Source organism: Gymnoscopelus microlampas (assembly GCF_963454915.1).
Source record: "Gymnoscopelus microlampas genome assembly, chromosome: 16".
NCBI lineage: Eukaryota > Metazoa > Chordata > Actinopteri > Myctophiformes > Myctophidae > Gymnoscopelus > Gymnoscopelus microlampas.
In genome coordinates, this window is record NC_139953.1 from 7,894,011 (window position 1) to 7,918,579 (window position 24,569).

Genomic DNA, 24,569 nt, shown 5'->3' on the forward strand with positions numbered 1-24,569 from the left:
AAATGTAGTGAGTGAACGATAACAATTCTCAGTCTAACTTTAGACTCGGTCTCACACTTTTTTTTAACCTTCCAATGTGTTGTACAGAATATATTCATGTGTTTATTTATTTTTAAAATACTATTGTCCTCACAATTTTGTGAACCCCCTGCAAAAGCAAGTACCTTTCACACACCCCAACCAGTCCAAAGTGGTTAACTGCTAGCCTGGTAAACCCTCCCGGTCGATTTCGATTTCATTTTCAAATTGAATTCCGCCGCCTAAGGGTCTACCAGGCTAGTTAACTGCACCTGTGCAATGTGTTCAAGGTCTACGTATTGGTACAGTACTACAACAACTATAGCCTAAAATACTCACACAACGCCATGCTTAGCACAGTGGATGGGTGTGTGCCGGAATTTGACCACTCTGTTCTTAGGCAGGGGATTGGTGTAATACTGGAAGCAACAGTCAACCGGACCAGCAGCGTTGTCTGAGAGCGAGAGACACAGAGAGACACATGCAGACCACTAGAATAACTGGAATCTTCTTCATACTTATTGTCATCATCATTACTAATGATTATAATTGTGGTCCATGGCCAAATACATATAATTTTTGGGGTCCTTGACATGAAAAAGTTTGAGAACCACTGATATAGCAACATACGTTTTTCAGGAAACTCGGCCTTAGGTCTTAATATACAGTAGGTTAATACACACTTGTATCACTGTGTGTGCATCCTAAATGGACTGAGCTGATTCACATCAGACGTAAATTTTGTCAAATATGTACTTATATACGGGACACGGTTCTTGTACGTATTTGTACTATTGTTATATTATAATTAAGAAGTATTATATATTGTTCCTATATTTCCTCTCTGTCTCCAAGAGTTTCACACCCTTAATTCCAATGTAAAACGTCCATACTGATACAGGGAATCATCAACAATATTTAACAATAATAACATAAAAATCAATCAGCTTTTCTTTTTTTTTTTAAATAATGGGGATATACCTATTCATGTTGATCTGCATCACATTTATCAATGTGCACCTTAAAGTTTCTTACTGAGCCTAATCCTTTTGTCGTAGGATATGAACATGAATAGACAATGGTCCAGACTTTAGGTTACAGCTTGACAGGACTGTTACCTCTTGATATGCTCAACCTAAAGCACTTGAAATGTACCATTTTATTTCAATGAAGGTCATGTGCATTGTTTTTATACTGATTCAAGAAAAGTAATCACACTTACACACACACACACACACACACACACACACACACACACACACACACACACACACACACACACACACACACACACACACACACACGTATGTAGATGTATTAATGCATGCACACTGGAATTAACCACTTGAACCCCAGCATCCCTATTTGGTAGAGAATGTTCGCCAAAATAGCTGATCTACAAGGTGTGAGCTTGTACAGTGTATCGGCTGATTTGGTGTAGAGGGAAAAATACAGTTGCACTCAAGTCTGTTTCACCAAGACTAGAGGGTTTAAGTGGTTAATGACTACATACATTTACATTATTAAGATGGATGATAGATCAGCTTAATGAGGGTTTTATCAGATTGTTTTTTTTACCAATACATCTCTGAAAATAATTAAAATACCAATGATAATACACATGTTAATATTCCTTCAAAAAGGTTTGTAACCTCACCATTTTTCACTAGGGTTGGTTTGGTCTTCAGCTGTTTATTCTCCAGGATTAGGTTGGTGTTGTCAGTCTTCCGCTGGTTCTTCTCCCTCATCAAGGCATCGTAGTTGGTCGTCAGCCGGTTCTTCTCCTTCATCAAGCCATCGTAGTTGGTCGTCAGCTGGTTTTTCTCCTTCATCAAAGCATTGTAGGTGGCCGTCATCAGTTTTTTCTCCTTCATCACGGTATCGTAGTTGGTTGTCAGCTGGTTCTTCTCCTTCATCAGGGTATCGTAGTTGGTTGTCAGCTGGTTCTTCTTCATCTGGGCATCGTAGTTGGTTGTCAGCTGGTTCTTCTCCTTCATCAGGGTATTGTAGTTGGTTGTCAGCCGGGTATTCTCTAGGGTCAGGGTATCGTAGTTGGACTGCATTTGGTTATAATCATGCACCAGGGTGTCGTTGGTCATGCTGTTACTGGGTGAATGATCTGCAAAGGACAGAAATGATGATGATAAACACAGTTGTTGCTACTGTTCATGATGAGGTCGAGCATCTGTGTGGAAATTTTGATTTTAGAGGACGAAAACTCAATGTTGTTGTTCTCATTTACATGCATTAACTTGTCAACACACTTTATTCACCATAGCCTACTTTGCAGACGCATGCAATAATACACAAACAAAGAAGCACTGAGAATTCAACAAAACAAATAAGTCACATGATGTTTTGGGTTAATACTGTGGTGGCCTTTATACTGTAGTTGTCACAGCTAGAAAATGTCAGGCAACAAACTCCCTGAGTGAATGATGTGGTAGTTTAGTGACATGAATACTCACAGTACACGACCAGGCCTATGATCCCACCCAGCAGCATAAGACACAGCATCGTCAGACACACAGCAACAACTATGAGTGGCCTTCTCGCTGTTTGACAAAAAGAAAATAGAGCCTGTACACAAATGACCAGCATTTTCTCAAAAAAATACTTTTAGACATCAAAAGAATCACTCCAACTGTCCTCAGTTATTCCTCATGAATCTGCATGTCTGGGAAAAAGAAAAGTAACTATTGACTACAACTAGTAACTATCTTGAATATCACTCGCCTGTCTTCATTAGCTTAATCAAAATTGCACTTTATTGCACTTATATTTTTTGGCCTTTACCCTTTTTCTCCCCAATTTAGTTGTTAATGGCAATTGATTTCTCCCCACACACATTTTTGTGTGTTGTCACTGCTGTTGTATCCTACTGGCTCAACTGCCAGTGAGGAGCCCCCGACGGTAGGACGAAGAGCCTTTGTCCTACTCCCTCAGCCCAACACCCCCTGCTAAAAGGTGCAGCCCCAGCCCATACGAGTAACGTGTAGTGACAAATATCACCCTCCCTGCCTAGGCTCCAGACAATTGTTCAAGTCGCTCCGGTCCGAGTCCAAGTCGAGTCCCAAGTAGGGATGGGTATCGTTAGGATTTTTACGAGTCCGGCTCCGGTTCTGCTTATCGGTTCCGGTTCTTAACGGTTCCATATATCGGTTCCAAAATGGTAAAAAAAAAAGAAGAGGTCAAATGTCTATTTAATAGGGATGCACCGAATGGAAAATTCTTGCCCAAAACCGAATATAGGAAACACTTGGCCGACGGCCGAATACCAAATGGCCGAAAAGTATTATTTAAAAAAATATATATACATTTTTTAAAATATTTTTTGTACCATTGCTGTCATGGCTATGCCTCTGTTGTAGAGCTAGATGATTATGGCAAAACCCTCATATCATAACTATAAGGGGTCCATGTTGAGATCAGTTATTTAAAACATATGTATTTATTGTGTAGAATTAATTATTTACTATTGTGTAGGCCTAGTAATAAAATACAATGTCTTAAAACATTGAATAGCCTAACAAAAGGCAATACACTGTAATGTCTGCAGTTGCATTATTGCACACAGCCAAAATGCATTAATAATATTAGGCCATTCCTTCCTTATGGATAAGTCACTTTAAGTTTCATTTCAGACAGACAGACAGACAGACAGAGACACACGCGCGCGCACACACACACACACACACACACACACACACACACACACACACACACACACACACACACACACACACACACACACACACACACACACACACACACACACACACACACACACACACACACACACACACAATCAAGGAGAAGCGTTTACAGCTGGTATCATTGTTTTGCTCTGCAGGCCGAGGCTCTTAACTAGCGCTGGTTATTCTATTAATGTTACACCCTCTGACATGGATTCTAGTTTTCAAGGTGACAACAGCAACGTTTGGTACAAAGTTTGCAGGGCAGGCTAATATCCTTCCTCACTACTTCAGTTGAGAGACGGACATGGTAGTGTCACTGAGGGGGAGAGGGGAGTGGAGAGGGGGGGGGGTGCGGGGAGGAATGCGGCTCAGAGAGAACCAGCAGCTCCGCAGCTGATGTATACTTCTCCATACAACGGTGTTTTACCGGATTTGTGATTTTGTACTGTTTGTGTAGGACTTCTAAACGCCTTTGTTTTAACGGCTTTTAGCGCGTCTAGGAACCGATATGCAGAACCGAAATTACATATTGTCTATGGGTACCCGGTACCGACCATTTCTTTATCGGTTCCTGCTTGGAACCGAATTTCGGTACCCAACCCTAGTCCCAAGTCATTTGGTCCCAAGTCCAAGTCGAGTCCCAAGTCCAAGTCGAGTCCCAAGTCAATCCAACCCTCAGGTCCGAGTCCCAAGTCGAGTCCCAAGTCTTTCTGTTGTGGGCAAGTCAAGCCGAGTCACAAGTCGAGTCACAAGGTTGTCAAGTCGAGTCAAAAGGTTGTGTCAAGTCCCTCACTACTATTGTTCCCCAGCCCACCCACAAAGCACTCAGGTTCAGTGGCGTGGGAAGGGGGGGGGGGGCTATGAGGGCTGCAGCCCCCCTGGTGATGGGAAGGGAAAAAAAAAAAATATATATATATATATATTTTTTACAATATATATATATATATATATTTTGGGAAGACCGCATGGCTAATTTGCATATGCGTAATATATTCACGAGGATATGCAAATGAGCCATGCGGTCTCTGGTCTCATAAGAATGAAAACAAGCACCAGCCATGGATCATAGCAGTCTGTTACGGTCATGGATGAACTTCAACCTGGTGTTTGCACTGTCTTTCTGCCTTTTTGTGGGGGGAAAAGTACCCAATATACGTATAATATCTGATAATAATATCTAATAATCTGACCCTGATAGCATTATTGCAGACACATGCGCTGTTGCCCACTACAGACGAACACCAAAACTCTCGCCCCAAAACAGTCACCCCGGGGGAAATCCGGTGATATTCACCTGGTATTCCTAAACGTAACCTCATTAAACTATGCCTAAACCTAACCTTATTCCTAAACGTAATTTCAGTAAAACTAATAACATGGCTAACCGTAAACTTATTTCTAACCTTATCCTCAGTAAAACAAATACAGGAATACAATAACCGCTGGTCCGTGAAAAGAAATGGGGGCGATGGTGTTTTGGGGCAAGCTTTCCGGTTATATATCTACGGGATCACGGCTTGAAGTTGCAAGAGATTCTCTCCGTGGAGGAGTAATTAAACACCACAAACTACACAGATCATATATAGATAGATAGATAGACAGATAGACAGATAGACAGACAGATAGATAGATTATGTTAAGTGCGTAATTACGTGCGTGTAAATAAATTACAGAAAATAAGAAAATAAATTATAATAAATTCATGACTGATACCAAATGAAAATATAAACTTTACAGATCATATAAACATTAAAATTATAAGAATTCAAGTAAAATTGAGAAAGATCTGGCCGAAATCTCAACTGCTCTGTTTATTATGCGGGGGGCGGGGACTCGGATGACAAAACAAGTCATCCGAGTCATCTTGTCTCGAGTTGAGTCGAGTCGGGAGTCATTGGCTAGCAAGTCGGAGTCGAGTCTCAAGTCTCGTTGGTCTTTTACCTTCCAAGTCCGAGTCGAGTCGCAAGTCTTTACATTCAAAGGTCGAGTCGCAAGTCGTCAAATATGCGACTCGAGTCAGACTCGAGTCGAGTCAGTATGACTCGAGTCCAATTGTCTGCTGCTATCCCTTCTCAGCACATTAGAAGACAACCATTGAAGAGCAGGGGGTATATACAGTAGCCTACATACAGGACATGTATAACAATCCCTCCACTGGAAAATAGAACTGTTAGGGAAAGCAGATAACACTACTGGTGCCGGCGGGAGCAGATAAACAGAATTAAATCTTCTTGAACTAGCTCAAAGGCTATAGGCCTACATGGCAAAATGTCATGCACACACACACACACACACACACACACACACACACACACACATGCACACGCACACGCACACGCACACGCACACGCACACACACACACAGTGGGAAAAGGAGGGAGTGAGATCAAAAGATCTTGGAAAAGTATTCTTTTTGTTGGTGATTTTTTGTTTTAGTAACACAAATCTTACCAGACTGTAGTATCTTCTCTAGATCATTCTCCTTCTTGATCTGAAGACCTCCATAGACTGCATCGTCTATCTTTTGCAGATCAAGGTGGTCATAATGTCCTTCTTCAGACATTTCTGCTTCAATTCTTCTTGCTGTAATGGTGGGCTCATTCTCGTAGTTTTTATGATCTTCCTCTTGGAGCTCAATGTTTTCAGAATGACTAGCTACAGCCATTTGTACCTTTATGACTTCAATTCTTCTTGCAGTTGTGTGGTCCAGCTCTTCACAACATTTGACGATACATATCTTAACTGCCCTAAACGTATATGACAGCTCACACTCTGTGCACGAATGAAAACAAAACGCACACACTCTTTCTGTATGTCTCTGCTACCCCCCGGCAAGTGCCTCTGCTATGCTCTGTGGTTTAACACCTTTTCTTACGGGATGACATTCTTAATATAAAGCACAATGAGTAGGTTGTACTAACGGAAGCTAGAAGTGACCTCAGTTTTCCTGTAGCATCAATGATCTCTCTAAAGGTGTACAACACACACACACACACACACAGCTGTTCATCATTCAAAATGTGTGTGTATGTGTGTTGACTAAATAAAAAAATACAGTCACTCAATAGCATGCAATGTATTTTTGCGGGTTTTGCAAAGAGTTTCAAGAGTTGCCCCTTGTATCATGACCGGCGTCAAAACATTCTTTAAGAGGTGTAGAAACCTGGACTTGATTTGGTTGGATGACGCACAGAGACGAGCACAGGGTATTCGCACTTGCGGAGTATTTGGAAGGGGCCTGAGACAGACGGGCAAAGATAACATTCATAGGCATCCGTCCGTCAGTGATGACGATGGGTTGCTCCTGAGGGGTCAATTTCTCTTGCAGCGGCGACTGTGGCTGAACAGCCCCACTCTGGAGTGACAGTCTCTGTTGCAATTGTCGCAGACGAATGGGGAAGGGTCTGGTACTGGAGTGGGGGCTGCTTCAAGCAGTTTCCTCTTCTGCCTCTTCGCCTGCAGCAAGGAGATGTGCCTCTCCTCAGCAAGGCGAGTTCCTGAAGCGACAGTCCGCCTCCAAGCACCACGGTTTTTTGCAGCTTCCTCCCAGTTGTTGTGGTCAATGCCTGCCAGCTTCATATCACGTTTACAGACGTCCTTGAAGCGCAAGCGTGGGCGACCAAGAGGTCTGGAGCCTGTTGACAGCTCACCGTACAGGACAGCTCTGGGGAGCCGGCTGGGGTCCATCCTGTGGACATGGCCAAGCCACCTAAGGCGGCGCTGACTCAGCATGGTGAACATGCTGGTGGAGTGAGCACGTTCCAGAACTTCTGTGTTGGGAACTTTATCCTGCCAAGAGATTTCCAGGATGCGGCGTAGGCAACGCAGGTGGAAGCTGTTTAGTTGTTTTTCATGTCTGGTGTAGGTGGTCCAGGCCTCGCTGCCATACATCAGGGTGCTGATGACACAGGCTTGGTAGACCTGGAGTTTTATGCGCACAGTTAGACGGTTGTTTGACCATACTCTTTTTGACAGCTTGGCCATCACTGTGGCGGCTCTTGCAAGACGGGTGTTCAGTTCTGTGTCGAGTGACAAGTCGCTGGAGATTGTGGATCCAAGGTATGTGAAGGTGTTAACACATTCCAGAGTCTTATTCTCAATGGAGATGGAGGGAGGAGTTTCAGCATCTTGGCCCATGACATTGGTCTTAATGCTGATGGTGAGACCAAACTCCTTACAGGCAGATGAAAGCCTGTCCATCAGCCCCTGAAGCCCAGTCTCATTGTGGGATGCTAGTGCTGCATCGTCAGCGAAAAGCATTTCCCTCAGGAGGACACTGGTTACCTTGGTCGAAAAGGTTGAAAAGTTTGCCATCCGCTCTGGTGTGTAGGTACACACCTTCGGGACATGAGCCGAATGCAACAGACAGTACGAGCGAGAAGAAAATTCCGAAGAGGGTTGGCGCAAGAACGCATCCCTGCTTCACACCACTGTGGATTGGAAAGGCCTTTGAAGTTTCTCCTTCCCAGCAGACTGAGCCCTGTGTGTTGTCATGGAAAGACTTTATGACGGCAAGTAGTTTTGGGGGGCAGCCGATCTTCACAAGCAGCTTGAAGAGACCATCTCTGCTGACAAGGTCGAAGGCCTTTGTGAGATCAACAAAGGCCAGATACAGGGGTCTCATCTGCTCCCGGCACTTCTCCTGCAGCTGCCGAAGGGTGAAGATCATGTCCACCGTAGATCTTGCTGCCCTAAAGCCACATTGTGACTTGGGGTAGAACACGCTCTGCAAGGAGGTGGAGTCTAGCGAGGGCGACACGGGCGAAGACCTTCCCAACGATGTTGAGCAGGGAGATTCCGCGGTAATTATTGCAGTCACTGCGGTCTCCCTTGTTCTTATACAAGGTGACGATCTTGGAGTCACGCAAGTCTTGAGGGACAGCTCCATCCTTCCAACAGAGGCAGAGGAGGTCATGAAGGTGCGGCAGTAAGGAAGGTTTCCCAAGTTTGATGACGTCAGGTGTTATCCCGTCAGCACCTGGGGCCTTTCCGCAAGCGAGGCTGTCAATGGCTTTGCTGAGCTCCTCCTGTGTGGGTTCCTTGTCAAGCTCCTCCATGACAGGCAGGTTTGCAACTTCATTCAGAACCTCCTCTGTCACAGTGTTCTCTGTAGCGTAAAGGTCCATGTAGTGCTCAGCCCATCTTTCCAACTGCTTGTTGCGGTCAGTGATGACTTCACCAGACTTTGATTTGAGTGGTGCAGTTTTCTTGATGAACGGGCCGGTTGCTTGCTTGATCCCCTCATACATGCCCCTGATATCTCCTGTATCCGAGGCAACCTGTATATTTGAGGAGAGCTCAAGCCAGTAGTTGTTTGCGCAGCATCGTGCCATTCGCTGGGCTTCGCTCCTAGCCTCTCTCAAGACGTCAAGGTTCCTCTGGGAGGGGTTCTCCTTGTGCTTGAGGAAAGCGGTACGCTTAGCCTCTATAACTGGCTCCATCTCTGCTGCACTAGCCTCAAACCAGTCTGTGTTCCTTCTCGTTTTCTTTCCATATGCTACAATGGCTTGGTCATAGATGGTGTCACATAGGCAGTTCCACTTGTCCACAGCACACTGCTGGCTTGACGCACAGAGTTCTTGGTCGAGGGAGGAGAGGAAGCGCTGTGTGACAGCCGGGTTGGTAGAATGGCTGGCGTTGATGCGTGGACGGGCCTTCTGCTTGGTGTGATGGATCTGCTTTGGCTGTAGCTTGACCTTGCTGAGGACTAGTGCGTGGTCTGTGTCACAGTCAGCGCTGTGAAGCGTCCGTGTGAGATGTACACTGTTAAGTGCCTCTCGCCTCGTGATGATGAGGTCAAGCTGGTGCCAACGTTTAGATCTGGCGTGTCTCCAGGAGACCCTCTGCAGAGGCTTTGTCTGGAAGAAGGTGTTGGTGATGCAGAGCTTGTGGTTGCAGCACAGCTCTAGCAAACGCTGACCATTTTCGTTTATGTTCCCCACTCCAAAGTGACCAAGACAGTCTGGCCAGGATTCATGGTCAGCACCTACCCTGGCATTGAAGTCTCCCAGAAGGAGCAGATGCTCATTTTTCGGGAAGGTGTTGACAGCCGCATTGAGCTCCACGTACAACTTATCTTTTGACTCTGATGGTGAGCAGAGAGTCGGGGCATAAGCACTCAACAGGTTGGCTGGCCCGCTACTGGTGGATAGGCGAATTGCAAGGATCCGCTCAGAGCCTCCTGTCGTTGGGTTTATCATGGGAAGCAGAGTGTTCTTCACAGCAAATCCCACGCCATACTCTCGGGTCTCCTCTGCACTCTTGCCCTGCCAGAAGAAGGTGTAGTGTTTTTCCTTCAGAGAGCCACAGTCAGCGAGACGTGTCTCTTGGAGGGCGGCGATGTCAACATTTAGTCTGTGGAGCTCGCGGTCGATGATGGCTGTCTTTCGCGAGTCATCGATGTGGTCAAGGCTGTCCGAGAGCCCTGTGCGCATGGTTCTGACATTCCAGCTTGATACTCGAAGAGCTGGTATCTTCGTTTTCGTTCTCTTCGTTTTCATCCTGTTTTTCACTAGTTCAGTATTGACGTCCACTAGTTGAGCTTTACCCCATGCCCCGCCAGGATGACACTGGCGCTGGGAGGTTGGCACACGTGGCGCCCCATTCTCTTCGCCAGACGGGTAGGACTTTGAACCCGTAGACTGCCAGCTTCCGTGTTGTTTCCTCCCTCCAGGGGGAGGCTGGAGTGACCTCTCCATGGCGCAAGCCTGGGCAGGGAGTATGGAGATCCTGGGTTGCCCAATCATCAGAACCCCCCTCTCGGCCGTGCTGGTGTGATCCAGAGGAAAGCAAGGCAATACATCTGGCATCAGCTTGGCTGCAGGAGCTGCCGGCAGGAGGTCAGCAGTGACACCCAGCCGCCTTAGGGGCTCCACTCCTGATTGTCTGGGTTCACTCCCATAGCCTTTCCTTCTCCCAAAGGTACCACAAGGCAGTGGGGGGGGGGGGGGGGGTGCTATTTAACCCATAGGTGGGGCAGTGGTTGGCGGGTGCCAGCGCGTGTCCACACACCGGTGGGCCTGAGCTACTAATATAGACTGAAGTAATTCAAGTGGGTCATGTGTGCATGTTTGGAATTGTAACAGCTGAAATCAATAATATATCAGTATTCCGATATTAACCTGCGGGCCGTATTAAGTGAAGGTGGGGGCCACATGTGGCCACCAGTTGACCATGTATGACATACATACAACTCCAAAACATTGTCCTTACATGGCCCCAGACAGACAGGTGGAGATAGGACACGCCTCCATGTTCTCCCCGTGTCCCCCTAGGGTAGGTATCCTCACAAAAAACATGCAGTAATCCTGGTCTCTATACTGCCTCCCCCTGGTCAGCCGGGGCGCCTGATGGAGGGGGAAGGAACTGGTTACAATAACCTTGAACCAGCTGCAGCTTTCCCGGGTCCCTCTTGTTTGCCCCAGACCAAATGATTGAGCAGTAGTCCAGATGTGAAAGGAAGCACTAGAGTCTCAATGGCGTGTTTTGTCAGTTGCGGTGGTAAAAACACTGAACACCTCTTGATAACAGATATATTCCTCCCCATCGTTGCCACCACTGAATCTAAGTGTCTCGTCCATGATACATTGTTCTCTAGGATTACTCCCAAGAGCTTTGTTTCCTCCACCTGCTCAGCCTTTACATTATTCAACATAAGATTCAACTGCGGTTTAGAACTTAGTACATGATTTGTGCCAAATACAAGGCTTTTAGTTTTTTGAATGTTGAGCACTAATTTGTTGCTGGTCACCCATTCCATTACCGTTTTCAGTTCTTTGTTCAAAATCTCAGTTATGTAACCGATTGTGGGAGCCTGTGAATATATTGTCGTGTCACCCGAGTACATAGAAACTTGTGCTTTTTCAAGAGCCAATGGAAAATCATATGTAAAAATTGAGAAGAGTAAAGGACCTAGTGAACTTCCTTGTGGAATTCCACTAGAATTAGAGATTTGAGTTATATTCTATAGCTTTCTAGCCATGATATCGCCTTTGGGGCAAAACCATAATGCACCAATTTGTCGAGCAAAATTCTATGATCTATCACATAAGAGGCAGCTCTATAATCTAATGGTACTGCTCCTATACCATTTTCTTCCCATCAATCTCTTTCATCCATTGATCTGTCATTTGTCTAAGTGCTGTGGCTGTTGAGTGACCCTCTCTATACGCATGTTGATACTCACTTATCAGATTGTTAACAAAGAAATAGCATTGTATTTGGTTGAAAACAATTTGTTCTAGTAGTTTGTTTGGAACAGATGACAAGCTTATTTGTCTGCTGTTAGAGCTAGTGAAGGCATTCTTTGCATTTTTTGGGAGTAGAATAACTTTAGCTACTTTCCAGATTTGCGGGCATATATCACCTCCCAAACTCATGTAAAAATATGACGGATGGGTGCAGCAATGAACATTCTTTAATAGCTTACCATCTAGGTTATCAATACCTGGTGTATCATTATTGATTGCCAGCAATAACTTTTCCACCTCTTCTGTCCTAACTTTACACAACTCAACTCAAGGTGTTTTTTCATAATACGTTCTCTAATATTTACATAGGACGACTCGCAACTAGATTTTGGCATACCCTGCCTTAGCTTCTTTTTTTCAGCTGGTTATTCTCCAGGATCAGGTTATTGTTTTCAGTCTTCAGCTGGTTCCTCTCCCGCATCAGGGTATTATAATTGGTTGTCAGCTGGTTCTTCTCCCGGTTCAGGGTAGCGTAGTTGGTTGTCACCTGGATCTTCTCTCGGTTCAGGGTATTATAATTGGTTGTCAGCTGGTTCTTCTCCCGGTTCAGGGTATTATAATTGGTTGTCAGCTGGTTCTTCTCTCGGTTCAGGGTAGCGTAGTTGGTTGTCAGCAGGTTCTTCTCATGGTTCAGGGTATCGTAGCTGGTTGTCATCAGGTTCTTCTCATGGTTCAGGGTATCGTAGTTGTTTTTTAGCCGGGTATTCTCCAGGGTCAGGTTATCGTAGTTGGAATTCAGCTGGTTATTATGATGTACCAGAAAGTCGTTGGTCAAGCTGTTACTGGGTGAATGATCTGCAAAGGACAGAAATGTTGACGATAAAGGCAGTTGTTGCTACTGTTCATGATGAGGTCAAGCATCTGTGTGTGGGAGATTTTATTTGAGAAGAACAAAACTCAATGTTATTCTTATTTACGTGCATTAAAGTCGACACCACTTTATTCATCAAATTTGCAAATGCATGCAATAACACACACAAAAAGAAACAATGAGAATTTTAATAAAAAAATAAGTCAAACGTTTTGGGTTAATATACTTTGGTGGCATTAATAGTTGCCACAGCTAGAAAATGTAAGGCAACAAACTCCCTGTGTTGAGGTGGCTTTGTGACATGAAATACTCACAGTGCACGACCAGGCCTATGATCACACCCAGCAGCATAAGACACAGCATCCCCTGACACACAGCAACAACTGCACAGCAACGACTATCACTGTTTGACAAAAAGAAGATAGAAAAAGCCCTTTTAGTTAAATAATCCTCCCACTGTCCTCAGTGTCCCTCATGAATCTGCATGTCTCCATTCCTCTGTCTCACCTTCTTTGTCAAGTCTAGAAAAGCATAAAGGAATGAGAGGCTTGAAAAGTAACTATTGACTAGAAATAGTAACTATGTTGAATATTACTTGCCTGTCTTTGTTAGCTTAATCAAAAAACAAGAAATAGTTGCTTTTACCCCATTTTCTCCCCAATTTAGTCGTTTATGGCAATTGATTCCACCCCACATGCATTTCTGTGTGTTGTCACTGCTGTTGTATCCTGGCTCACCTGCCAGTGAGGAGCCCCCACCGGGAGGACGTGGATCCTCCGTCATACTCCTCCCGCCCAACACTCCCTGCTGACAGGTGCCGCCCCAGCCCATAGGAGTATACGTGTACTAGTGACAAATATGCTCCCACGGGCCAATTGTGTTCCTATAGACGCTTGCCAAACCCAGATGCACCGTGGTGGGCAGCTACTTTACTACTGCACCACCTGAGCGCTTATCAAAATTGCACTACATGATAGCTAGTTACTTAAATATACAAATATACTGAGATAACTCCAAATATATTGAACACATTCATTTATAAAATGTGAATACAAGTGTGAATATTATTTTATCTTGCTGTTCAGGCTCTGCTCTCCCTGTTCAGCACATTAAAAAACATTTAAGAGCAGGGGGACATACAGTTTACAGGTTATAACAATCCCTCCAGGGGAAAACAGGACTCTTAGGGAAAGCAGAGAACACTGGTGGTGGCGGAGCAAATAAACAGAATGAAACTGAATGAGATGAGCTTAAATAGACCGGCAAATTGGTCAGCTGCTTGACACGTCACTTACTACATCGCCCACTTAGTGGTGTGCATGTATGTGTAAATCTCTCAAATGTATCTTCCTGAACTAGCTCACAGGCTAAATAGCTAAATGTAACCATGTGTGTATGTGGTTGATTGCACAATGCTTTAGCAATAAGGAATAACAAGACAGAAATACGCAAACACGCACGTACGCACGCACGTACGCACGCACCCAGCAAGGGGCTCTGTGGTAGCGGTGGTAACGGAAGTTAGAAGTGACCACAGTTTTCCTGTAGCATTATGATCTCTCTAAAGTTGTACAACACACACAGCTGTCCATCATTAGAAATTATAAAAGGAGGCAACATCATATGTCATGTGTCATATGTGATATACATAGTGCTGCCTCCATTTATGGCAGTCAAGTATCTGCAAGGAGAATCATAAAGATATTGCTGTGGCTAGGCATTCTGAAAACATTGAACTCCAAGAGGAAGATCATACAAGCTGGTTCAAAGATGTTAACTTATTCCCTCCTTTTGCGTGTGATTGTGTGTGATTGTGTGTGTGTGTGTGTGTGTGTGTGTGTGTGTGTGTGTGTGTGTGTGTGTGTGTGTGTGCACGCGTGTGCGCGTGTGCGTACGTATTGGGGAGGGGTGAGTTCAAGCAAGGTAAGTATAAGACAAAACATAAATACATTCTTCCCGGTCCAGAGTATTATCCATGCACAACTCTCAAAAGGTTTCAGTCAAAGTCCTGCAATAGAAAGAGAGGCATAATGTCAGTAACGTATTTCTCCAGCATCACAAATGTGGAGGAATAGTGGAAGGTTCTCGCTTACAGCCTGAGCACCCGTCTGTCCAACGAGGAGAGCCGGTGAACACTGTGGCAGAGTGAGGGCTTTTTATATACAAATCCACGGAGCGGTGACTCAGTCCGCAACCCGGTCTGAGCAGCAATGGTTGCGCCATCTACAGGGCAGCGCTCCGTGGATTTGTGTATAAGGAGGCCTGATCAGGGTGGCTGCCCCCTCACTGTGGAACTCACTCCCAGCTCACATCAGAGCTGCCCCCACCATCACCACATTTAAAACCACACTCAAAACCCACCTTTTCAGGCTCGGATTCCCTACATAAATCCAAACCCTCCTTTGTCTACCTTTCTGTTATAGTTTTTAAAATGTATTATTTGTTTAGTATAATTGTTTTAACTTTTTTAACTTTTTAAACTAGTTTTTCCTAATAAAGTCGTTTTTTATCTTGTTTCTGTAAAGTCACTTTGAGTGCCTAGAAAAGCGCTATATAAATAGTACACGTAGGGCAGAACGTACCTCCCCTCGATGACGCGCCCTAGGCGGGGGCGCTGTCCTTGGTGCTGGACTCTTTTCCACTGTTTCGCCTCGCTGGGGTGCTTACCTGTCTGGCGGCCTAGCGAGACTCCACAATATATGTTTATTGGTAATTATTGTTATTATTATTGTTTGTTGCATGGACGCAGATGTAGAGCTCGAACTTATCTGCTAATGATCTTTTGAAATCACCAGGAGTTTGCATGTTCTCCCCGTGTCTCCTAGGGTAGTTAATACCCTCACAAAAACATGTAGTAATCCTGGTCACTATACTGCCTCCCCCTGGTCAGCCGGGGCGCCTGATGGAGGAGATGGGAACTGGTTGGAATAACGTGTTCCTTCCACGCGCTATGTCCAACCAGGGAAACTCCCCCCTGTCGGGTGATAAGAAGCGGCTTGCTTGCTCCTCATGCATTGAAGGAGGCATGAGCTTCAGCTTGGGCTCTCCCTAGGCTGGCAGAGGGTAGGTAGTGCCCAGGATTACATAGGCAATTGGCACTGGGTGAAAAAATGTGGGTTACAAAATTGTGGGATAAAAATTATAAAAAAAAAAAAAAAAAAAAAAATGAAATCACCAAACCAATGTCATGAGTTTCTCTATTCAACTTGTTTATTTTTCATACCGTTATTATTGGGATATGAACTTTCGGACCAGAGGTCCTGGCAGCGTGCAACAAGCTGATGCGTTGTTAATGTGTGTGTGTTCATGATTTGAGGCATTTTGTTCAAAACAGAGCAGTCCTGCAAACTTTGGAAGCCATTCTTAGCCAATCAAGATGGAATATGAAAAATCTGAAAGACCCGTTTTGTTTAATGACTATAGAGAGACAGTACTGTGTTCCGATTTGCGTGATTTTGGATACAATCTGTAGGAGTACTGTCAAAAAATGTGTTTTGCAAAAAGCGTCCTCCTGGTGGCGCTATAACAGGCACATGTGAAAATTCGTGGTAGCTAAAATGCAGAAGCTCTGTGTGCTTGTGTTTAGTTCTTGACTTGAGATGAGAAGTGTCCTAGGTGAATGCATCGCTGGTATCATTTCTCTTTTTGCATGTTTTCACACGTGGTTTTTCTCTGTAGCTTCACAGTGTTCTTACTGGCAGGGTCGAGCAAGGTGTGAAACTAACAGGAGGCTGAATGCTCTGAATATCTGACCACAAGAGTGAGGAGCAGGAAACATTGTTGCAGCTGCATTTCTATTTAACCCTTAAAGAAGTCATAGACGTCTATTAGACTATGATGAAACAAAACAATATAAAGATAATAAATGCAGTGAATTTAACTCCTCCAAAGATGTAATCAGTGGTGTCTAGACTCTAGAAAATACTCTACAGAAACCAGTCATTTTAAGATACTGTAATTTGAACAGATTTTCAAATCAGGTTGCATCAAACACATAAGGATAATCTTCATGCTCACACTACAACATTTTAAAACAATTGCAATTGCTACAGGACAGATTATTGTGCCCACACATTTCCTGCATCTCAGCTACAGTATGCTACGCTACGCACCAGAACAGCTGGGTTTTTTTTTTCTTGTCACATGTCTAGAGTCTGTCAGGGTGCTAGCTGTGACGTGGCTCTAGACTAGTGGTGCTCAAAGTGGGGTCTGGGGACCCCAGGTATAGGCGCCGATTAATGCTCATGCTCACGTGTGTTAAAACCCAACCCAGCCCCCCCGCCACGGCAGGTGAAAAAAGTCCTCTCTTTTGTTTTTGATTGAATAGTCTACTTTATTAACAGTTTGCTGATAGTACAGTGGTACGATTTTCCAGGGAATGTCCTATGGCCTTTTATGACACACATGACTCACTCATATGATTAGTTGGAAAAAGTCGCCAAATGCACATTTCAGCACCATATCAACAGGCATAGCCTACAATCATACAATATATTTTGCCTATAAGGATTCGAGATTTCACAAAGCTTTAGCCTAACTAACGAATAAGGAGCAGATAAATATCACCAGCTTGTAACCACATTTTCACTTTAGGAGCCTGAACCAGTATTAGAAAAGAACACAAACGCACGTAATGAATTAATTCCAATGCACTGACATTATGAAAGAAGGCATTTATTGATGATCTCACAAAAGATAAAGGCTAATATACGTTTTTTTATCTTTAAATTGTGGAGGAAACATCTCTCTCTGTCCCTCTTCAAGGCTTCGAATGCTATCAATGCACTGAATGGGACATTATCACGTTTAATCAGATGATTGAATGGTCTAAGCTCTAAGTAGGTGAGATACTGACCTACCCACGTTTAATCAGACCATTGATTGGGTGTAATCAGACCTACCCGGGGGCAGAGCTCTCCAAACAACAAGATTTACGATTCCGTGCCTATGGCTACATAACTCGGACGGCGCTGAGTCGGCTCAAGCGAACGTCGCAACGTTCGGCACGGCAACTCGCTCGCTTTAGCTCACGCGGTCCAAAACTATACTTTATACAAAACACCTCCGTCGGTAGGTCAGTATCTCAGTATTAGACGCAATCAATAGTCTGATTAAACGTGTGTGTAGGTTAGTATCTCACCTACTTAGACCATTCAATTGTCTGATTAAACGTGATAATGACCACAAGAGTCCCATTCAGTGCATTGACAGCATCCGAAACGGGCGCGAGTTGGTGCTGCTATCTTATCATGGATTGACAATCCATGACATGCATGGATGTGCACTGTGCGTAACACACACACACACACACACACACACACACACACACACACACACACACACACACACACACACACACACACACACACACACACACACACACACACACACACACACACACACACCTCTTCACAGCATATGCATATCAATGGTCCATTGTGTGACCTGCTGCTAAGTAGTATAGGTGTAGACACTGTGCGTGGATTGCTTTAACTTCAGTGGGTGGGTCAAATTGTTTTGCAACACAGGATATGCCGTGCAGTGTGTGCTGGGTGGAGTTTGCTATCAAATTAATTAAAATCTGGCTGCGCACTACGGATAAAAATCAAGAGCACCTTCTTCTACTGGGTGCTCTGCATTTCTCCGAGGTGCTCGGGCAACGAAGCACTCGCAGGATCGGCCCCGATTTGTGCAGTGGTAAACGTCTGTGGTAAATGTCACCTGGACGGACCACATCAGAAACGTGGTCCTCTATGCCGTAGAGTCTACAGGGACCTACCACGGATCACAGACAAAGTCAGAGAGAGAAGGATGAGGCTGGCAGGGCACTGCGTCAGGCACCCGGAACTAGAGGCAAGCAAACTGACACTATGGGAGCCAACCCACGGCAAAGCCAGGAAAGGCAAGAAGCACCACCTACGTAGAAGCACTGCGGCGCGACAGCTTTTAGCTAACAACACTGTAGAGCTCAAGACCCTGATGTTAGATATCAGTGTGTGGAGGGCAGCGATTCAGGAGTCCTGAGTTGGTGTTGGCTAGACCGCACTCTCGCATCACATCGCATCGTATAAGGACATAATTATAAAACCTGTATGAATGCTCAATTCATCCCCCAACTCAGTGGTTCTAAAACGTATCTTTTTATTTCAAGGAACCCCAGTTTGTTATGCATTAGGGGATTAGGCCATGGACTTATGGGTCCATTTGGTTCCATATGTACACTCTCAAAGTTACAAACCTGGATGGTTACAGACTTGCTAGGGTCCACTTGGTCCCTAGCTATCAATCATTTAGCTGGGGACCCCCTGGAATGCCCGTCCAGACTTTTAAGAACCATTGCCCCAAACATTCTGTGTATTTGTGTTTATCAACTTGACCACAAACTTTTAATACCACTGTGACAATACCCCCACAGTAGAACACTGTGACAGCTATGAGAGGCGGGACTGTGTGTGTGTGCGTGTGCGTGTGCATATGTGTGTGTCGCTGCAGAGCGAGAAAGATGCAGTTTAGTTATTAACTTGAGATGACAAGTGTCCTAGGTGAATGCATCGCTGGTATATTTGTACTTTTGGCATGTTTTCACACGTGGTTTTTCTCTGTAGCTTCACAGTGTTCTTACTGGCACGGAGGAGCATAGTGTGAAACTAACAAGAGGCTCAATGCTCTGAATATCTGACCACAAGAGTGAGGAGCAGGAAACATTGTTGCAGCTGCATTTCTATCTAACCCCTGAAGAAGTCAGAGATGTCTATATTATAGACATCTGATTTAGAATAAGACTATGATGAAACAAAACAATATATAATAAATAAAGTACATTTCACTCCTCCAAACATGTAATCAGTGGTGTAATGGTATCAAGGACACCAAATGTGGTCCATTTGGTTACATTTGTACACTCTCAGAGTTTTGTTTTGTTTCGTGTGTGTGTGTGTACACGTGCTAGACACCGTGACGTGGGAGTACCGTGTAAACATGTCCAGCGACGGATGAGGCAGTATCACTGAGGCTACAGGAACTGTCAGAGTTGGGTGACTCCCCCATCAGACACATGCACACATAGGAGCCAACCAATTATTCTCTGTCTGTCTGTCTGATACAATTAGAAACTCATTGCCAAGTATTCATATTAGATATTTGACATGTCAAATAACTGATAATAACTGGTAATAATAATGAGGGTAATATTAACTATGAGGACATAGTTATGCACATATGACAGTGTATGAACCAGAGTATGAGCCATCATTAGAGCCTCTACTGAGGTCCTTAAAAAGTCATACTGGACATGCATGTCCTCCAAGTTCAGCCAAAATGATAGTAAGTCCTTTAAACTTTGAGAGTGTTTTAGTCTGGAGCTAGAATACATCCTAAATCATTTAACTACTTACAGAGTATTATCATGTACTTACAGTATTTTCCTTATGTCAGTATAATTGTTAATTAAAGAGTTGAACAATGCTTATTGTAAAGTAAAGTTTTATTAAAATTAAAAGCTTTCACTGCTCAGTGTACAAGTTAATAAAAACATGGGTTACAATACTGATTAAACAGAGCTGTGGCAACATTGCACTTAGTCACATTATTGCACTTCACTAGTTAAACCCTATACTTTGTTGACCAGCCCCCCCCCCCCCCCCCCCCTTTCCCTCTACACCAAATCGCTTCATCGAAAACAGCAGATCTGCAAGCTCACGTTTCACAAAGTGACACGTTGTGAGCTTGTAGATCTGGTATTTTTGCTGAATGCTCGCCTATTTTCTCAGAACCTTCACCTATTATGACATGCAGAGAATAGGGACACTAGGGTTCATGTGGTTAAAGTCTCAACAGTGTGATAACAATAAAGAATATCAGATACAAAAAGCCATAATAAGCAAAATAGCAAAAACTGTTCAAATAGAATATATTGTCAAATAGAATACAAGAAAATTAAATTGTGTAATTTAATAGCATCTACATAGCTATAGATTGTGACCTGGGGTTTGTCTGTCAGAAGTCCAGGATTCAGTTGCACAGGACGGTGTTGAATCCTGGTTCTCTGAACTTGGTGATGAACTTGGAGACACAATGGTGTTAATGATGATGATGATTTCCTCACTTCCAAATAGATGGTGTAAACATTAACTACGTCCTCAAAGGGGAATGAAATCCTATACTGATTTTGTAGTTTGTTTTGCAGTTCAGGTAAAAAACTACAGCAGATAATAAATATGACAGGCTAGTAAGCAACATGAATAATGGTGTGTTAGATTTAGGTTTGTTCAGAGACATTGGTGTGCCATTGTACAAGCGTAGACAGTAGATGATAGTATTGTCAATAAAGCTTGACTCACCTACAATCAAACACACCCTTTATTCATTTGATTATGCAGCTGTGTTGCTTACAGGACATCTTGGTGTACTACTGTATATGGCCAATCTTCTGCAGACTGGCAAGTTTTAAACCTGCTGTAGTTTTAACCTGAACCAGTAAACAATCTGTAAAACCAGCCTAGGGTTTCATCTCCCTTTAAAGCTAAATGCTAAGCTAATATTGGTGGTTTATGTGATCATGGGTACAGCAGTTTGTACTTCTGTACAAACTGTTCTCTGCAGTTTAACTTCACAAAGCACAACACTAAGCTGCATTTTCATCAATGAAGTTAAGAGAAACATCACTTCTCACAGATCCAGGTCTTACGTGTAGGTGAGCATAACCCATTATACCATCCTGTATTGTAGAAGTGGTATACGCAGTTCCAGCCTTCATCATTAACAGGATATGTACTGGCCCAGAAACTGCAGAGTAAACAACATAATGTATATTTAACCACATCCACTCTGTCACTCACATACAGTGACTTTGATAGAATTACAATAAAACGTGTAAAATGTCTTACTGTGTTGTCAGTGGTTTTCCATCCACCCATGTCCAGTTGCCTTCCGTCCTTTTCAGACCAATCCATGGTGATCTATTCTTGGTCAATCCATTGATGAAGCTCTGATCATTTGTACATGATTGAACCATAATTCATTTTCTCCAGTACTGTACATTCAGGTCTTTATAATACTATACTACTATAATCACGGACACCTGGACGCACACGCACACACACACACACACACACACACACACACACACACACACACACACACACACACACACACACACACACACACACACACACACACACACACACACACATACAGATGCACTAACCCGTTCTTCTTCACTGTTGATGATCACCAGATCTGCTCCTGTCTTCTGACATTGTTCTCTGCTTTCCTCCCAACTTTTCTCTTTATTAGATTTGTGATAACAGCCGCATCCAAACTTCTTCCATCCACTGGGACACGATTTGTCTAAACATCAAGCAGGAGTTTTAAATACATTGATAATCATTTGTAACATATAGAGTACTGTAGTCATAATAGTACTCAAATACTAAACATGAGTAGGGAATGACCTGAGTAATGTTAGAATTACAGACAGACAGACAGATTAATGGAATTAACCATTTGAACACCAGCATCCCTATTCTGGGTAGAATGCTTGCCAAAATAGCTGATCTACAAGGTTTGAGCTGGTAGATCGGCTATTTTTGGCAAAAAGTTTTGGTGTAGACATAAAGGGGGTCCAAGTACAGTTGTAACTCAAAAATATACATTGCATTTACATTATTATGATGCATGATACATCATCAATGATGAGGGTTTTCTTAACTTGTTTTTTTACCAATACATCTCTGACAATAAATAAGATACCACTAATAATACACATATTAATATTCGTTCAAAAACGTTTGTAACCTCACCATTTTCCACTTGGGTCAGTTTGGTTGTCAGCTCGTTCTTCTCCCGGTTCAGGGCATCGTTCTTGGTCATCAGCTCGTTGTTCTCCCGGTTGTGGTTGGTTGTCAGCTGGTTCTTCTCCTGGTTCAGGGCATCGTTCTTGGTTGCCAGCTGGTTCTTCTCCTGGTTCAGGGTAGCGTAGTTGGTCTTTAGCCGGGTATTCTCCAGGGCCAGGGTATCGTAGTTGGACTTCAGCTGGTTATAATCATGTACCAGAGTGTCGTTGGTCATGTTACTGGGTGAATGATCTGCAAAGGACAAAAATGGTGATGATAAAGACAGTTGTGGCTACGTACTGTTCATTATGAGGTCAAGCATCTCTGTGTGTAAAATTATATTTGAGAAGAAGAAAACTCAATGTTGTTGTTCTTATTTATATGCATTCAAGTCAACACCACTTTAATCATCATACTTTGCAGATGCATGCAATAATATATACAAAAAGAAACAATGAGAATTCTCTAAAAAAAAAAAAAGTCACATGTTTTGGGTTAATATACTGTTGTGGCCTTAATAGTTGTCACAGCTAGAAAATGTCAGGCAACAAACTCCCTGTGATGTGGTAGTTTAGTGACATGGAATACTCACAGTGCACAGCCTGGCCTATGATCACACCCAGCAGCATAAGACACAGCATCCCCAGACACCCAGCAATAACTCTGAGAGGCCTTCTCTCTGTTTTAGAGCGCTGTCCTGCAACAGAAAGTACAGCTACTAGGTGGTTACATGGCGGCTTTCCGACATGTCGCCTTTCCGACGTTAACGAACCCTATACCTAAACCTCACCCTAACCCTAACTGCACGCGGAAGCCACTAGTCGGAGTGGCGAGATGTCGGCGTGGAAGACGGTTACCCTACTAGGTGTGCAGCGAATGAGAGAGACTAGAGTCTAAAAGCCCTTCTAGAACTGAACATCTCTCAAAAAGCTTTTACACGTCAAAGGAATGATAGTGAAGGCTGCAAGAAATTCGGAATGAAATCTGAGTAATATTTTCTTGAAGGAAAGACAATGCCTACTATAGTATTTTTCCAGTTTAAACAGAGAAATCACAGTGACAACGATTCACAACTTTATCAAACTCACCCTGAGTCTGTCTTCCTCCTGCGTTGTCCCTCATGTCCTCCTGTGGTGCAGGGACGATGTCGTCCTGTGGTTCAGGGACGATGTCATCCACCACTCTCTCCTCCAACTCTACACTTTCCTCAGTGTCCCCCTTCTGTCCTCTGTCTCCATCCCTTTTTCTCACCTTCTTTGTCAAGTCTATTTTGGCATAAACGTCTGTAGACATCGTATAGGTCTTAGAGGCTTGAAAAGTGACTGTTGTTGAGTACAAATAGTAACTATGTTGTATACTTGACGATCTTGTATTGATAAGCTATATCAAACTCATTACATGAACTAGATAGCCTAACCATAATGATGGTTTACCTAAATATGACCATATGTGCCTGTGGCTGGTTTGGCACAATGTGGCAGCATTAAGGATACAACACTTATATTCTCAGACACATAGGTTATGCAAATGGTCACGCGCGTGCAGATACACCCACACACCCCCCCCACACACACACACACACACACACACACACACACACACACACACACACACACACACACACACACACACACACACACACACACACACACAGAGTGTGTGATGACATCAACCATGCAGAGCACAGGCACCGCAGAAGGCAAAATAAGGAACTTTATATATTCTGATTTTTGATTTTATTTTCTTTATTACAAAAAATGTACCTTCACCATCAGAACCTGTGTTGGGTCATTAAAATGTTTGACCAAATGTAAGTCCAGAGCACATAAAAGTATCTGACAAAAAATAAATTGAAAGTGCTGCTGCTACACAGATGTTTTGTCCAAAAGTCCTCCTCAGTGTATGACAAAGCTTCATATTGGATTTTTGTGTCATTCTCACAGGTGGGAATGATACTTTA

At 43.7% G+C, this 24,569-nt stretch overlaps 1 protein-coding gene across 1 annotated transcript; it reads right to left on the minus strand.

Annotated features, from left to right (window-relative positions):
- Window positions 1-12,308: 12,308 nt before the first annotated feature.
- On the minus strand, window positions 12,309-23,952 carry LOC311062808 (uncharacterized protein; the record flags this gene model as incomplete). Its single annotated transcript, XM_084082026.1, has 10 exons — window positions 23,698-23,952; window positions 23,202-23,306; window positions 22,577-22,861; window positions 21,982-22,124; window positions 21,662-21,762; window positions 21,463-21,560; window positions 18,498-18,551; window positions 16,472-16,524; window positions 13,091-13,142; window positions 12,309-12,760 (listed from the first exon to the last, which is right to left on the minus strand). Exons 1-10 carry the CDS (start codon window positions 23,900-23,902, stop codon window positions 12,309-12,311), a joined length of 1,548 nt encoding a protein of 515 aa, XP_083938152.1. The 5' UTR covers window positions 23,903-23,952.
- Between the last annotated feature and the right edge of the window lie 617 nt (window positions 23,953-24,569).